Source organism: Aplysia californica, unplaced genomic scaffold (assembly GCF_000002075.1).
Source record: "Aplysia californica isolate F4 #8 unplaced genomic scaffold, AplCal3.0 scaffold00178, whole genome shotgun sequence".
Taxonomy (NCBI): domain Eukaryota; kingdom Metazoa; phylum Mollusca; class Gastropoda; order Aplysiida; family Aplysiidae; genus Aplysia; species Aplysia californica.
In genome coordinates this window covers 697262-713295 of record NW_004797448.1, presented here as the reverse complement: position 1 = coordinate 713295, position 16034 = coordinate 697262, and the positions used below count along the sequence as shown (strand labels likewise).

At 38.2% G+C, this 16034-nt stretch overlaps 1 protein-coding gene across 1 annotated transcript in view; it reads right to left on the bottom strand.

The window, feature by feature from the left end:
* Positions 1-225: 225 nt before the first annotated feature.
* The window catches only part of LOC101845325 (leucine-rich repeat-containing protein 9), a 43001-nt gene continuing 27192 nt past the window's right edge, over positions 226-16034 (bottom strand). Inside the window, exons 19-34 of the mRNA XM_005098296.2 lie at positions 15455-15511; positions 14547-14678; positions 13920-14186; positions 13269-13379; positions 12618-12905; positions 11929-12051; positions 10099-10274; positions 9585-9648; positions 8913-9082; positions 8359-8432; positions 7622-7743; positions 5827-5991; positions 4320-4457; positions 2874-3024; positions 1365-1545; positions 226-392 (exon numbers count right to left, since the gene is read on the bottom strand). Of these exons, the coding sequence (XP_005098353.1) occupies positions 362-392; positions 1365-1545; positions 2874-3024; positions 4320-4457; positions 5827-5991; positions 7622-7743; positions 8359-8432; positions 8913-9082; positions 9585-9648; positions 10099-10274; positions 11929-12051; positions 12618-12905; positions 13269-13379; positions 13920-14186; positions 14547-14678; positions 15455-15511 (2250 nt within the window). The 3' untranslated portion in view covers positions 226-361. The remainder of the gene's footprint in view (positions 393-1364; positions 1546-2873; positions 3025-4319; positions 4458-5826; positions 5992-7621; positions 7744-8358; positions 8433-8912; positions 9083-9584; positions 9649-10098; positions 10275-11928; positions 12052-12617; positions 12906-13268; positions 13380-13919; positions 14187-14546; positions 14679-15454; positions 15512-16034) is intronic.

Below are 16034 nucleotides of genomic sequence, written 5' to 3'. Positions count from 1 at the left end.
CTACCTAACAACAACGATAGGTGATTGAATTATGATGGCTTGCCCACAACGCCAGGGGCCAATGCATGATTAATGAAAAATCGTAATGGAGTCACTAAGGTGGACGTTTAAGACAGGTGTTATTGTTAGATGTGATAGGGGTTGTGTGTTAAAATATGGTGGCCGCGGCCGCGTTGGACAGGTGCCCATTTTACACAGTTAAATTATGAAGAAAAAAAGCAAAGGGGGGAAAAGGAAAGTGGCCGTTTGCACAGGTGGCCATCTTATAGAGGTGGCCGTCAGGGCAGGTTTGACTGTAAGCTCATCTCTGAAGCTAGTTGAAATATTGTAGTGATTCCAACATCCATAAGCAAGATATGTCTCATCTTTTGTTGGCTCTTTGTTGGTTCATTCTGATGAAAAAAAAAGAATTACATATAAGACTATACGCTATGGAAATCAATGAGCACTCATTCACATGGGTCAATTAAAAGCTAAACTCCCCACAAAAAAGTATGAACCATCCAAAAACTACTTCTTATACATAAAGTACACAAACTAAATGTTATTCTCGATACTTTTGAAAAAGCTGCAATAAGGAAATTATACAAGCTGCATCTTTACAGGAACACATTTTGAGACAAAGTCATACAAAACATGGTAAAAGTTTTGACGCAAGAAAAAATCCCCAGGAAGCATAATCTGAACTCCTTATCTTACCAACGCATTTTCAGGCACATACTGATGTATCATCTAAAGCAAACAAACTCATTAAGGAGGAACCCACAAGATATAGCAGAAACGCACTGATAAATTAATTGGAAAACATCACTTAAACACAGACACTTTTTTTGCTTTACAGTCGCTGACAGATGTGAATAGAGGATGATCCACAGGAAAATAACAAAAAGTATAAAATTCTCAGTCAAGGGAGTTACAGATCTGCAAAGCATCAGTTTAGACAGAAAGAATTAACAATCACTGATTTAAATAATAGCAAACAAATTAGAAGTTTTTTACCAAAGGACAAACAGGATAGCACAAGGTACAAAAACAAAAAGTGCAATGCTGATAGGACAAAACTGAACTTGAGAATGAGTTACCACAATGAGAAACACAACAGAACAGTAGAAACACTGAAAGAAATAGGCAGCGTAGACCACATTAGAGCACTCATCAATAAACTACAATTTGAAGAAAAGAAATATGAGTTGGGGGGTGGGGCGTATTTCTTTTGAGCGAGTTTATAGTTTTTTCCTAAAATCTTGTTTTGTCCAGACGTTTAAAGATGGACAAAATTCTTTCACAGATGAACTTCTCTTTATTTACCCCCCCAAAAAAACAAACAAACCCCAAAACAACAAAGCATGGTGAGTGGGACTTACCTGGCAATGTTTTCCACATATTCAGCAGTCTGACTGGAAGAGTAGGGCATCTGGTTCAGATAGGTATACTGCATGCGGCCATTGTTGTTTGTTGGAGCAGTGTTGTTGGCACCACCTCCTCCAGGAAGGCCGAAAGCTTGCCTTTGTAAGTCACGTGTCTGACGCTTGTTGCGGCCACCTCCTGACGATTTCAAAGTGAGATTCAATGTACAAAGAATCATTCATGGATGCTGACAGTATAAACAGTTGATATAGTCAGTGGAGTGGAATAAAAAGATGAATATAACCCTCAAGTCACTCCACCACATTTATTATCTCCAATTTGATATGATTTTTCAGATGAGTGAACAGACAAAATTATTGAAAACAGGTGGAGCTTAAGGATAAGCTTTTTGTCTTTCTAATTATCTTGAACATTCGGTTTCTACAGAACAAAAAAAATAATTTTTGACTTGCTTTGTCCTCATTTCAGCATGATATGCTTGATGACAGTTACATTAACTGCACATATTATTAACTCCTGTCCTGCATCTGTGCCAAGATGCTGGTCCTATCAGTAACTTCTTATGTCTGACATTCCCGGTGGGCCACCAGGGTCACTCAGCATGTACAGTTAGTGTACAGCGAGCGGAACTGGAAACGTGTGTTTTCAACGTGAATACCGTGGGGGTTTGTTAATATCGATGATGAAGGTAACACTCTATCTTTTACAGCTTTCTATTTATAAAGTGCAGCAAACACATAAATAACCCCCTCTCACAAGCAGATAAGACATTATGAGTAGTTAAGCCCATTCGAATAACCTTTTTAATTTTAGACACTCTGGGGTTTGAAAGGGAATAATATAGCTCAATTTCCAAATGTTTTGCTCTCAATTTTTTTCTTTTGACCAGCACGATGGTATTCAGAACTATTAAATAAATCTATTTTTATCAGGCGATATCATCTTATATAAAATCAAGCTCACTTGAAGGATTTTGTATAGAAAAATGGAAGTCTTGTATCCTGGCTATCCTTTCGAGCTCTTCATATCTAAATGGGTCAATTTGTTCTGGAATTTCAGTAGAGGAACATCTAGAGCTACCAACTTGGCGTGTTTCGAAAGAGACGCATGCCTCGGTTACGAACCAATGCAGGGGTTTCTAGAAGTAGGCCACAACCTCACACAAACTCGAGCAGACTGACGCACACACACTTGAGCTGCAGGAATACGGGATATGCTAGGCGCACGGACTGATATGGGACCGGATGGAAGGCGAGGTGCTGGAATAGGCTTATCTGGGAACATAAACCCGGCTCACACAGGACGAGGGTTAAACCCCACATGATACATGATCTTCCATGAGTAAAGTGAGTTTCACATCACATTAGTCATACCATATGTTTGCCTACATTGACTGTTAACACTTCATTCAAAGCAGTGGTCATCATCCGCACTTTTTTCATAGAGAGAACTATGTGACCATCTCTGAACTAAAGCGGACAAAAACTATTTGAAGATTTTCCTACCCCTTTGTCCAGTCTCCTCTTCAAAGTGAGAAGTGTTTCCCCACACAGGTGGTGAAGACAGTTGCATGTTTGTCACCTTCACTTGGACACTGGGCTTGTAGTGACCAATTCCAGGTAGACCAGAATCAAGACCAGTCATGGGTGGTTGGCCCTGTTGAAAAGAAAAGAGACACAACTTCTAACAGCTCCATAGTGAGATGAGTTTCACAATATGCAGGCTATGTCAAAATAAAAATTTACAGCAAAACAAATAATTGAAGAGATTAGAATGCAAAAGCTGGTCTTGTGGTGCAGCACCCTTTTCAAACACAGGCTTAGGTGGTTAGTTCATTCTAAAGTCAGCATGCTAAAAGATAGTACATAACAAGATGGTCCACTCAGCCAAAAAAGTGTCCGCCGGAAGTCCGCTCTTTGCTTCAGATGGCGCTGCAGTCTGTTTTGAAGCCCTCTTTTGTTTCTCCAGAAGAAGAATAGGAATAGCACCTCCTTGCGTGCGCAGATCGACTGCTGTTCATCAGCTGTTCGGGTTTGTTCAGAGCGGAGTTTTAGGTTTTCTGTATTTTAATGACCTCTCGCCTTTCATTCTAAAGTCAAATTAAACTAAGAAAACAGTCACCCTTTCCTCCGGAAAAGGTTTTTTGTCAGCTTAACCATTTAAAAAAAGCGTTCTTCCGAAATTTGAATTCTTATTTATTCAAAAACTTGTTAGTTTCACTTTGTTTTTTTTAACCCAAGTTGGATAACTCTGTTCGCAAAGGGTGCGCATTTGTGAAGAGGGCGCCACCAAATTTTGAGGACACTTTTTTAATTGGCTCAAAGAGAGGAGTGCCCCTCTTGTTATGTAGACTCTTTGGTATGCTGAAGCCAAGTGATTGCAAAACACATGCTTTGCTTGCGTAAATGAACAGGAATGTATCTGGAGTATAAGAGACTTGGTTACAAAATATTGATGCTTTAATTCACTGGACCGACATGTTAATTGTTCATATGACAAATATATCATTAAAAGACAGTTATTTTGTTTACAGATGTTTTTGAGTTAGTGCAACCTTTTCTTCAGTTTAGACTGGTTCTTCATCTTTTATTTCCCTTCGTGTTAGAATGAGTTAGTGTGTGTTTTTGTGTTCCTACAGCAACTTTTCACAACTGATGTTGAAATGACGATAATCAAACATCCTGAATTCTCAGAATTGACAACACAAACTGAAACAATTTCAAAATAATTCAATCCACGTAGGCATTATTATGAGTACTTAAGAATACTGTTGTTAATGGGAAAGAGATCAGCTATGGTACTGTATTGGGGAAACAAAAATGATCAGACTGTTTGAAAACTTTCAAGTAAATTTAGTATGTACATTTTCTCTTTAAAAATGCAAGTGCAACATTCTGTACCACAAAATCACTGTCAAAGCAAATGTTTCTCTAAAAAAATATCCCTCTCACCGTCATCATCTGGGTCTGGTCAGCATAATAAAGCTCTGCCTTGTTCCGTTCTTCCTCAGTAATGAGAATGCCATCAATCACAGCAAGTCTTGGAAGTCGATGAACAAGAACAACACGGTGCATGAGTCGTCGTGCCACCTGAAATAAATTAAGTTTATTTCAGAATTTTCTACCGAAGAGCTGACCCTGTATTCAGGGAAAGTTGGCATTAACAAAAAAAGGGGAATTTATAACATTATGGGTCTCTCACAAAAGATGAGAAAACATTTCTCCTTATCTGAAAAGTTGATTTGCTCAATCCTACCAAACCATAAGATCAAGGAGAACAGATAACATATGAACAAAATGCTAATGATGGCGATGAAAAAACCCCATCCTCTTGTATTACTTCATAGCTTATACAGTCAAATCTGTGTAAGACGGAATTGCAAGGGAGCCAGAGAAAAATTATGTCTTAGACATTTTCCGTCTTAGACAGGGGAATTTAGGGGGGGGTTGGGGAGGGGTTCAAAGGCCCAGCCGGTGGGATCAAGGATTGCTTGTCCGATCGGAAAGCAGTGGTCAAAACTTCACACCTCACAATTGCTATCCTGTCTGATAATGACATGTGTCAGTCTTACTTATCCAATTACCACCAGTGTTTGCCTTTCATAGGACCACTGTTTGACCTACTGTATTAAAAACAGAAACATTTGAACATCTCCTTTGCTTCCACCCGTAGCCCCACCCACCAATGCCACCCCTCTCTGCCATCATTGTAACAACGATTCCTTTCCTCGGCTGGCCGTACGACCAGGGCGGCAGGTATTGGTCAATCTAATTTCACACCTCTGGCTTCTGGCTACCCAGGAAAGTTTCCGTCGGGGTTCGCTACTTGAGCATTCTCACGGGCAGTTGTGAGATTTCACACCCACACTACACTGACCATCTGCATTGCTCAGGGCTCACACGATGGGGTAACATCTACCCCCAAATTGCACCCCTACTCCCCTTCCTCGCCCAGCGGCATGGACATAGCATTAAGTTTAGAGCCGGTGGAACCAAACTAGCGAGTTTTGTTTCAAATCAGGGCAGAGCAGGCAAAGCATTTTCCGTCTTAGACAGGTGAAACCCTCGGAAGGGAGCGGTTTTTTCTTTTCGTTTCCGCGTTGGACAGGTTTCCGTTTTATACTGGTAATTAAAGAGGAATATATCAAGGGGGGAGCAGGGAGATACTGTTAAGAGAGGTTTTCGTTTTATACAGGTTTCCGTTAAGGCAGGTTCAACAGTATACATATTTTTATAAAGTTCTGAAAAGCCACATTTATATACATTTACAAACAGGTTATTCAAAGTGTCTCCTCGCAGTTGCGAGCGCCGTAAAACCTTATACTACTACATACTAAAGTGTCTCCTTTGGACAACAATATTTAGAATCCATAAGCCATTCCCTTTTGAGACAAGAAGCTTCAGTTCAGTTCAGAGTTTCTGAAATTTTTAGCACGATCTACGGCAAGCCACAACTTACAGCATTGTTGACCAGAGAAATCTCTACCAGGTTGTGTAGAGTGTCCAATCTGTCTAACTCAACCAGCTCCTGGATGCGGTTGGAGCCCAGATACAGACGCAATAAGTTCTCCAGACAACCCAGGCCAACCAGGTCTCTAAGGCGATTTTCCTCCAAGTGCAATTCCTGCAGACCAAACAGTATCAGTTAACCTACTGAAGACAAATGTGTAAGCATAAATACATGACTCTTTACATTTTCTAAAATTCATGGCAAGCTCTATCGATATAAGCCAAAACAGCAAAATTTGTTTGGGACCAGTGTCCATGGTGAAGCAGTTAGGGGGGAGAATTTTTATTATCTCTGTCTTTCTGCTGAGATGTGGTATCTCTCTCAGCTTTGGTTGGCTCTGAAAAGCCAGGCTGAAGCAGTCTGCCTCCTAAATGATCCATAAAATGTCGATGGGGGAGTAAAACTTCTACAATGAAAATTATGATGAATCTGTGAGAGACAAAAGCCATTCCTCTTTTATGAGCACCCAAGTTTAGGAATGGATGGGTTCAAGAAGTGCTGTCGTATCATTTCCAGTAATTTAAAGTGGAACTTCAGCTTTGAGAAGATAATACGAAGAGTGAACAATAAACATCTGATAATGGCAACATTAGTTAAAGTCAAATTGAAAGGAGGGTCAGTGTGGCTGTGTAGTTCTAGACCAAAATTATTTTAACCAAAGGCAAACAACAACAAAATCTTTAAAAGAAAGAAATGATCAAAATTTTTTTTTCAAATTTCAGAATTTGACCATCAAAGTATTTCACTGAGTGTATCACTTTCTTGAGCTCCACACATGGGATTTCAGGAATAAGATTGCATAAGTCCCAATCAGGGTGCAGCTTTGAAAGACCTCCAAAAATAAACTTAAGGCTTAGAAATAAAGCAACCTACATTGACTCGAAGGCTGAAATTAAATGTAAATATTCATCTATCTATCAACAACTTCAGTTCAAAGTAGGGTTGGGTCAGCCTCGCAAAATTAGCTTCCGCGAGTAACGAACTACTCGCTGGCACTACCCGCAAACGAGCAGACGGGTAACAAACCGTCCGCTTGTGAAGAGTAGTCCGCTACTCACTACTCATCAGACAGAAACAACAGTTCGTTCAGCGAGTGGACGGGCGGACGGAGAGACACCATGCATTTCAGCGGGCCGACGGACGGGGAGCGACTCCTTCCATTGTATACTACTTACAGCCCCCCCCCTCCACCCCAAAAAAAAATTAATTAAAAAATCACCCTCCTGCCCCACATTGTAGCTAGGCGTTCATGGCCGAAATTTCTCTACCCTCCTCCCTCCCCCGGCCTTTGCAGTAATTGGAACGTACACACACTTCGTCACCAGCCTCTCTCACTCCCTGTGGCACCGCTAGTGGGTTGAAACATTAGGCCTAATTAACAAACAATAGACGACGGGTCTAACTTTGCGTCGAGTATCTCGTCTGCTAGAGTTTGTCCGTTCGCCCGCCCGCTCAGTCAATAAAATTGTGAAGCGGACCCAAAAAACAAACTGACTTGAGGCTTGAGGTCCGCAGTCCACTTGCTGAGAGAGTCAAATTGTGGAGAGGACCTAAAAAACGAACTGTCTTGAGGTTCGCAGTTCGCTCTCATGGCCGTCCGTTACCCGCTCGCTCTAACTGAGTCTGCGAGTAACGAACCCGTCCATCCGCTCGCCCCAACTCTAGTTCAAAGTAAATTTACAAGGTGCAATAAATCTTTTCTGTTTAAGGAATGAAAATTCAGCAGCATAAACATAACACATACCTGGAGGTTCCATTGATTTATGAAGGAATATTCTGACAACTGCTTGATTTTGTTTCTGTCTAGCACGAGTTCACGCAAATCATGGAGTCCATCCAGACCTTCCACTTTCACGATCTCATTTCCTGATGACGAAAATTAGTATAGAGCCAATTTCTCCTTTCAAAACATAGTATTATAAATGTGCTTCATGAGAGAATAAAAAGGAGATGGAAGGGCCAAGAAGATATAACCACTAATAATCAATAACGAAACTTTCGAATTTTACACTGAAATGACAATAAGGCTTTTAACAAAGAACTATTGGCCATTATCATAGATTGTATAATGCTGATGTCACTGATAATGTAGTCATTTGTTCATCTTCTTTACGTTTGCAATATTGTGCTCAGTAGATGAAGCACTGAAAGAACGTATATGACAGACTAGGAGTTTCCTGTACTAGGTGCGCTGGTTCATCAGTGTCACCAACTAGGAGCAGGTTGGTGACTTCTCAACCTTTGATATAAACAGTCTAATTGTCAATCAGCATTCCCTAGAGTACAATTTAAAAAAAACTAAAGATGAAAATAGACAGCTTCACAATGACGAGACATCATCAAAAATCTTAATGAACCCACAGAAGAAAGGTAAGAATAAAAAGCATCAAGAAACTCCAGGTATCGTTTCTTTTACTTAGAAACATGTAACAATTTTTGAGCAACACTTGTGACAGCAGAGTAAGGCAAGCTTCACTTTACCTTGAAGAAAGAGAGCTTTCAGTGAAGGCAAACGACTGAGTTGCAGAGCAGCCATGTCTTTGATTCCATTGTATCTGTCAATGTAAAGCATATTGCCAATGTGAAGAATACTCAAGAGTTTAAAGAATGGTTAAATTTCATTCATACAAGAAAAGGAAAGTACTGATCAGACAAGAAACATAAACACACAATGACTAGTCATCACTTTTGTATCTTAAAATCAGGTTTCTTGGGGTCTCTATATTTTCTGTGTCATTGCCTTTTATGTCAGGAACTGTAATCCACTTGGTTTCAAGCCTGACCAACACGCAAACGCTCAGGTTCATTTTCACAGAATATAAATTTTTCCTTGCGGAATGACCTGCCATGTGTCAAGCTTCAAAATGATCTATTCTAATCAAGTAGAGTATTAAATATCAGCAATATAACCACCGCCCGCGCCAAACCACACACATCAGAACTCTGTCTTAGAAATGTCAAATAACAGGGACAACACTATAATTATTTTACAGAAAACTTTTTTGCGTGAGTGAAACAGTAGAGTGTAAACTTACCCAAGGTGCAAAACTTCCAGATTTTCTAATACCGGGGCACAGTTCTCTGCAAAGTAGTCAACATTCTTGCTTGGAAAGTTGCCTCCAAATCTAGATCCTCCTTTCAGGCTAGGTGTTGTTTTGGACTTGGGCACAATGCATTCAATGTGGTTGTGATTGAGGCAAAGAACCTGCAATTGACACATATTTCACTGAAATTCCTAAGATATTTTTCACCAAAAAATTCCTTTTGACTTTCTGTTAAAATACTATCACAGATGTTTTCATAGCCAATACAAAGAGCAAGTGATTATTTTAATGAATGAAAAGTATGGTGCAATTCAATATTTTGTACCAGTTATACATTTGAAGACTAGTCCTTTGTTTGTTTTGGAAACCGACGTTCTAAATTCAAGCACATTTTTAAAAAAATACTTTGAGATTTTAGAGACTTTTATCTGGGACAGAAACAGGTGGCAGCCATGCTGCACGAGTCATAGTGCGATGAGGGTAAAAAAAAAAGAGTTTTTGTTGGAGCATATTAGTACAGGAATTGAAAAGTAAAATGTATAAAATACACTTATTTTCAAGGCCACACATAAAAGTGATATATTCAAAACTAAGTATCAAGTTAAAAAGAATAAAAACAAGTGATGACACTATCAAACTAGAAAAATTATAAAAACAATTTACCCTGAGATTCACCAAATGGATAAGTCCAGTGAAAGACTGAAGGTTGTTGTGCTCTAAGTTCACACTGAAACAAACAAACAAAAAGCATTATAGGGTATGCCTACATGAGGAGACCGGAATCTACAGCCTTGTGGGACTGAAACAACCTTTACAAAAGACACTGACTTATTGCTTCTATATGGTGAACTGGGCATATGATCAAAAGCCACTACCTGACTGACGGAAACGACCCTTGACATTGCTTATTTGTATTGAGGGCAAATAAAAACTTAAATGAAATTTACAAACAAAATTGTCCTTGCCAGCAATGCTATTCTTTATCAAAAATGTATTTTTTTGCTCAGGTTGGATGAAAATGTCTCTCTATCCCTGTAGGTCCATACTAGTAATGTTGGTTTCAAATGTTCAATAGATATGGATGTTTTATACAACCTCATTTGTTTTATAATACCTCAATATGTAAACAACAGTTTCTAAAAGGTGATTCTGGTACATTTCAAAAGAGCGAACACACCTTCTCAGGTTGATGAACTGCTCTCCTGTTCCCAGGTCAACTGTTCTGATAGCACAATTTGGCAAGTCTAGTTCCCTGACCTCTAAAAATGAGGAATGTCCTAGCTTTTCGGCTATGAAATCCGGGGTCAGTCGACCACCAAACGTGTCTTTTGCCATGTTGCCCTCGTGAGCTTCCTGTGGGTACAAAAATAGTGATGAAAAGTATTTTGTTAAAGCACTCAATACCCAAAACAAAACAGAAAAATGCAAACTGACTTTCACAATCGATTCCTTTTGATTAGTTCTGAATAAATATACATCATGGATTCAAAATCGACAGAAGACTCTCATCCTAGAATAAATTCCATCTTGTAATGCAAATCCTACTGACAACTATGAATTTTAATATTTTATTCTTATCCCGCTTCTTTAACAGCAGTACAGTAGGGGTATTGAATTTCTTATGAAAATTGTAAGTTGTAGGTAGAACAACAGGGAACATGTATAAACATAAGAGTATTCGTCTATCACAACTTGGTATCTAAATCCCCTCCATGCAATAATTTCAACTTTAGAAATATAGGGCTACAAACCAAACATTGCTTTATAACAGTTGAAAAAAAAAGAAATTACTTTGACTGACAGAACTTCTCATTTAAAACTGTACAGAATGAAATCATCAAAGAAACATAATGAGAGAAACTGAACTCAAGAAACAGAAATCACTAAAATGAATAAAATAAATTGCAAAATATATTTAAAAATCCAGGACAAAATGTCCTTGAAAAAAGCTATCGGCAATAAGAAAAGAATAATGCTACTAAAACAGCTAGATGACAGATCATATTTCTTTTATATGACTGAGAATACAAATTATGAACTCAAAAGCAATAGATGCCACTGGGACTGGAGAGTTCTCAGGGAAACATTGTCTGTACTTAAAATAAAATGCTCAAAATCTACACAGGTTTAACTGTTTGAATTAGACAGCTGCCAGGAATGAATCCATTGTTTATCTCTATGTGAGATACCAATGCATTGTCTTCAGGACTTACACGAATCAATAGTGTTGATCAAACTTTTACTGAAAGCCTTTCAGGTTTACATAGTATGAGGGCAGTAGGTATAAGCTGGCAAAAAATCTGCCTGGAAATTCTAGAAGGCTAAAAACAATCAACTTTTGAAACACTTTTGTCCTTACAGCTTCTTTGGATGAATTGTTCAAATCCAGAATCAGAAGATCTAAGGTTGCCTGTGTTTTTTGATAAGAAGCAATTTCCTTCCTCAAGTTCCTAGGAGCCTTGATTTCGAAACAGATTGTTTTAAAATTTCATTGTGGTATCGGATTTAAGGTAAAAATATAACATAATATTATGTCATTATCAAATTAAATGTGTAAAACATGATTTAAAGTCCTAAAATAATTTATACTCTTTAAAGCCATCAATTTTATACCTTATATTTTTCTCATGCAAAAATCAAACAGACCATTTTGAGCCACAACTGTTTTTGGAGAATCATATATGACTGAATTCTGAACAAATTTAAACTGCTTTCCATAGATATATAGTAATATATTCATGTACAAAGACACACTGTCATCTCAAGGCTGGCCTTTTAACCTAAAGGAAAAACTGTGTATACTCCATGTATTCAAAGCTCATAGAAGTTTTCAGAATTCAAAGTGAAAAAATTATGTGGTTTCACATACGATTTTTAGCATTGCAAATCACACTTTTCAGAATAAAACAAAGGCATTTCACACTGTACAGTTTTAAAGGAGGATACAGACCAAAACCAACTATAACATTCATCAAGTTATGTTTCCCACCAGAGCTACATGACTTACAATAGCTGTTCCATCCAAAGCTTTGAGGGAGCGTAGATGGTAGATCACAAAAAGCCTGTAGTTTTCCACCTGGGAGACCATTGGGTTTCCATACATGTCTAGGATCACCAGGTTAGGTAAGGACTGGTAGAAGAAAAAAAATTGAAAAAAACCCGCTTTATTATGAAATGAAATCTACTGGAAGAGAAATTCGTTAAAATATCAAAACATATGTTTTCTTCATGATCTGAATATGTATGTGAGAGAGGAATAAGGAGATAGATTTTAACCATTATCGATCCCTCATTTAAAACTTACAGTCATGCATACTGAGAGTTTGTTGACAATAAAGGAATAAATTTTCAGGCAGGAAACCTTGATAATCTTGTTACAAATTCCTCCTGTCATCATATCTCTTTACAAGTATGCTTTATCCATTTTCCAAAAAATTTGACAGGAAACAGGATTTTACAAACAGAATGACTTTCCCTGCATTTCCCTTAATTTTCAAGTTTACATGTCGACTAAAAGTTGCTCAAACTGAATGGGATATTGTTCCTAGCTCACTCACTGTACACAATGCACATTATTTGACTTCATCTTATAAAAAGTAAGTTTTGAGGATATAGAACTTTGATATGCCATGGCAATAAAACATCAGGGTCCCACCCCCCCAACCCTGAATTCACACTATTATAAGCAGTAGTCACCTTCAAAAGAAAGACCTCCCTAATGTTGCTGATCTCATTGTTGCCTATGTACAGCTCCACGAGAGCTGTGGCTCGCTGAAGTCCTGCCAGGCTGGTCAGCTTGTTGGACTCGAGAGACAGCGAGGTCAGGGACGACATTGCAGAGAGAGCCCCGGTGTTCAGGGAGGTGAGGCAATTGTGGGAGAGGTCAAGACGCTGAATGCGGGTCAGTTTGCTCATTCCCTCAAGGTGGGCTAAACAGTTGTTGCTCAGGGACAACTCCAAGATCTGGGTACAACCGTCTAGGCCCTGAAGATATTTTTTAAAAAAGTCTTAACAGCACACATCCTATCACTCTAAAAAATGAAAACAAACATGTTGATCAAACTTCACGTATCGTAATGGGTTTTATTAAAAAAAAAAAAATTCTTTAAGCCACTTGAAGGTGTTTATAGAGCTTTTAAATCCACATTAATAACTAAATCATTCTTCAGGAGAAAAGATGAAAGAATGTGTATGAAGTAACAATCTACTGTGTACCCATCAAAGCTGCAAAGACATTCCTTATTCAAGCTAACATATTACAGAATGTTACACTAACAATGATGTTTTAGCTCTATCAGAAACAGGCAACAGGGGAATCTATTGAAATCACAAAATTTCATAGTGTACCTCAATGCGGGTGAGATCATTGTTGTTGAATGAGACCCACTGCAAACTCTCCAGACGGTCCAAGTTGGACAGTTTTGTGATGTGTTGGTTATCCAAGTTTAGAGTTGTCACCTGGGTGGAGGTGACACAGTGTAAAGAATAACACAACTAAAGCAACAAATCGTTGTCTCAAAACTATTTTGTCCAAAGCGCACTCAATAGTTAAGTGCACTTTAAACAAACATTTCTGAGGAGATTAAAGGTCATAAGGTATGCTTGTAAGTCAACAATGATATTGACTGCAAATATTACGCAGTATAGACCATCCTTTACCATAACATTTGGAAAATTTATGAAAGCTCATTTATAAGTGTTCATACTGTATCAACAGCAAAAAGAATAACTCAAAGCGGAAAATATAATCAAGGCCTTCGCTTTATCTGCTTGACAGTGCTATCTTTAAAGTCACATGAAATCGGCAATCTTCAAGACATTGCTTCTTCTTGGTGACAAACACTATCAGCACTGTTGTAATATACTTGGAAAATAAAGAAGGAAGGAAAGTGTTAAGCACAATCATCATGCGAAACCTAATGTATGTGAAAAAAAAAAACATACACAAAGCAGAACACAAAGCCTCCAAAGCTGACTGGGAACTCTAGATACACCCACCTGACTGTACCAGCTTGCATCATTCTCACTCGACTTCATGGGCTTATGGCGACTGACTGTTGAAATGATATGGGCACACGTCCCCAGAGAGAGTGATCTTGGGACGGTTGAGTCAGTGCGTGAATGAGTCAGCAGCGACAGCTGGGAAATCCTGGAGCCAGCAGCACATCTGAATGCCAGGGCAGCTTCCTCCTCTTCAACTCTTTTACCGTCTAGCATTTGGAGATTCTTCAGTCTTCCTATTGCACGCAAACGAAGATCCACTGCCTGAAAAGAACGCATACACATTATAGAAATTTTTCCATAACAAGGCAGCCATCAGTTTTAATTTGTTTACAATGCAGAAATCATTGTATGTGATTTATTAAGCCACTTGAGCCCTACTGATCAACAAAGCAAATCAACACAAAGATGGTCACTACATAATGACATAGACACATAGGATATATCACCCATGACTATCTCTCACTAACGGGAGCTAACTTTCTCTTTGTACAGGAACAAAAATCCAAGATGAAGAAAAGAATACAAGGATGGGAAAGACTTATCATGGTAACCAGCTTTCAAAAACTTTTATAAAGCAAAAGATGTCCCGATGTAATAGATGGTTACCAACAAAATTGTTACCTTCAGCCAGGGATTGCTGCGAATGTCTAAAACTTTCAACCCGCCAAGATGCTTTCTCAAAATGGAGAGCTCTTCCCTGGTGTTGGCCAGCTTGTTCCAGGAGACATTGAGCTCTGAAAGGTGGGTCATGCCCTGTGACAGATAAGAATACAAGCAATGTTTTTAGGCAAACTGGGCACCACAATATTATAACACACAGATATTTTTCAGGGCAGGAAGGGAAGTAAAAGACAGAAAGGACCAGGAGAGACATAGAATGACAACATCGAGGAGGTAACAGCACAAAAAATGAGTAAGCTGCAGAATGGTCAAAGAAAAGAAGTGTCAGGGGTCTCCACCATGTCAAAACCAGGAACAAAGAGGATACAAAATAATGACGAAAATTTTCCAGGTAACAATGATGATGATCATTCTTAAGGAAGCCTAAATGGCTAAATGGTGAGCCATTTTAGCATAAAAATAGTAAACTTAGAATATGACCTTGAAAATTGCTTGAAAATTTCCCAATAGTTTTGTTTTTACCTTATTTTTTGATAATAGTGGTGATGATAATGATAATAATATTAATTATAAAACACTGTGACAGGCCTCTTTCATTCCTCAGTATGTCTGACACCAACAACTGAACGAGAAAGAGACAAATGAGTCTGCTATTGGGTATTCTATGAAACATAGATATAACCAGTAAGGAAAATGAAGTAAAAAAGAGAGAGAAAGCTGGCAGGATTTTACAAAATAAAAATATATATACACAGATGAAAAGAAGGTTCAGACTTCAGACAGCTGTTGCACAACTTCTGGTTAAAATCAGTTGTTAAGGGAGACCAGGTTGTTTATTTTTATACTGATCAATTAATAAATAAAAGCATTATACAATGAAATGTGCATAATAAGTTGACTTGACATACCTTCATGCCATCCAGAGTGCAAATCTTGTTGAAACTTGCATCTATGTACTCAATATGCTTTGAGGAGAAGAAAAAAATAAGATTAACTCTTAAGAGAATTATTCGGCATGAGATTCTTATTTTAAGTTTACATCAAAATTTAAATAGAAAGCTTTTTCAGTAGAAAAAGAGTTTGCTAAGTCTTTGTACAAAATAACAAAGAAAAGCATCCCGCCACAGTACTAAACATCTCTTTCAAATTTAGAAAGATCATCTTTGAAAAGCTTAAACATATTTTTTAATTCAAATTCTTTTCCAAGATTGTATTCTCTTTATTTGCCCTCCATTCTTTGCAATATAAGTAGGCCATAAACACATTTAGGAGACCAAGACTTGGACCAATAAAGGTGACAAGTTATTGGGTGTTTCTTATGGTGTGTCTCCATATTAATGTGTGTATAAATCATGCAGGAGCATAATCCTAGGGCATCCCCTGAACTCAACATCAGAATACTAAAGGGTAATATCAAATGAAGTATTTACATAAGGAGAAAAAAGTAAGCTTGAAGATTCTGTTCATAAAAAATTAAAAATAGAAAGA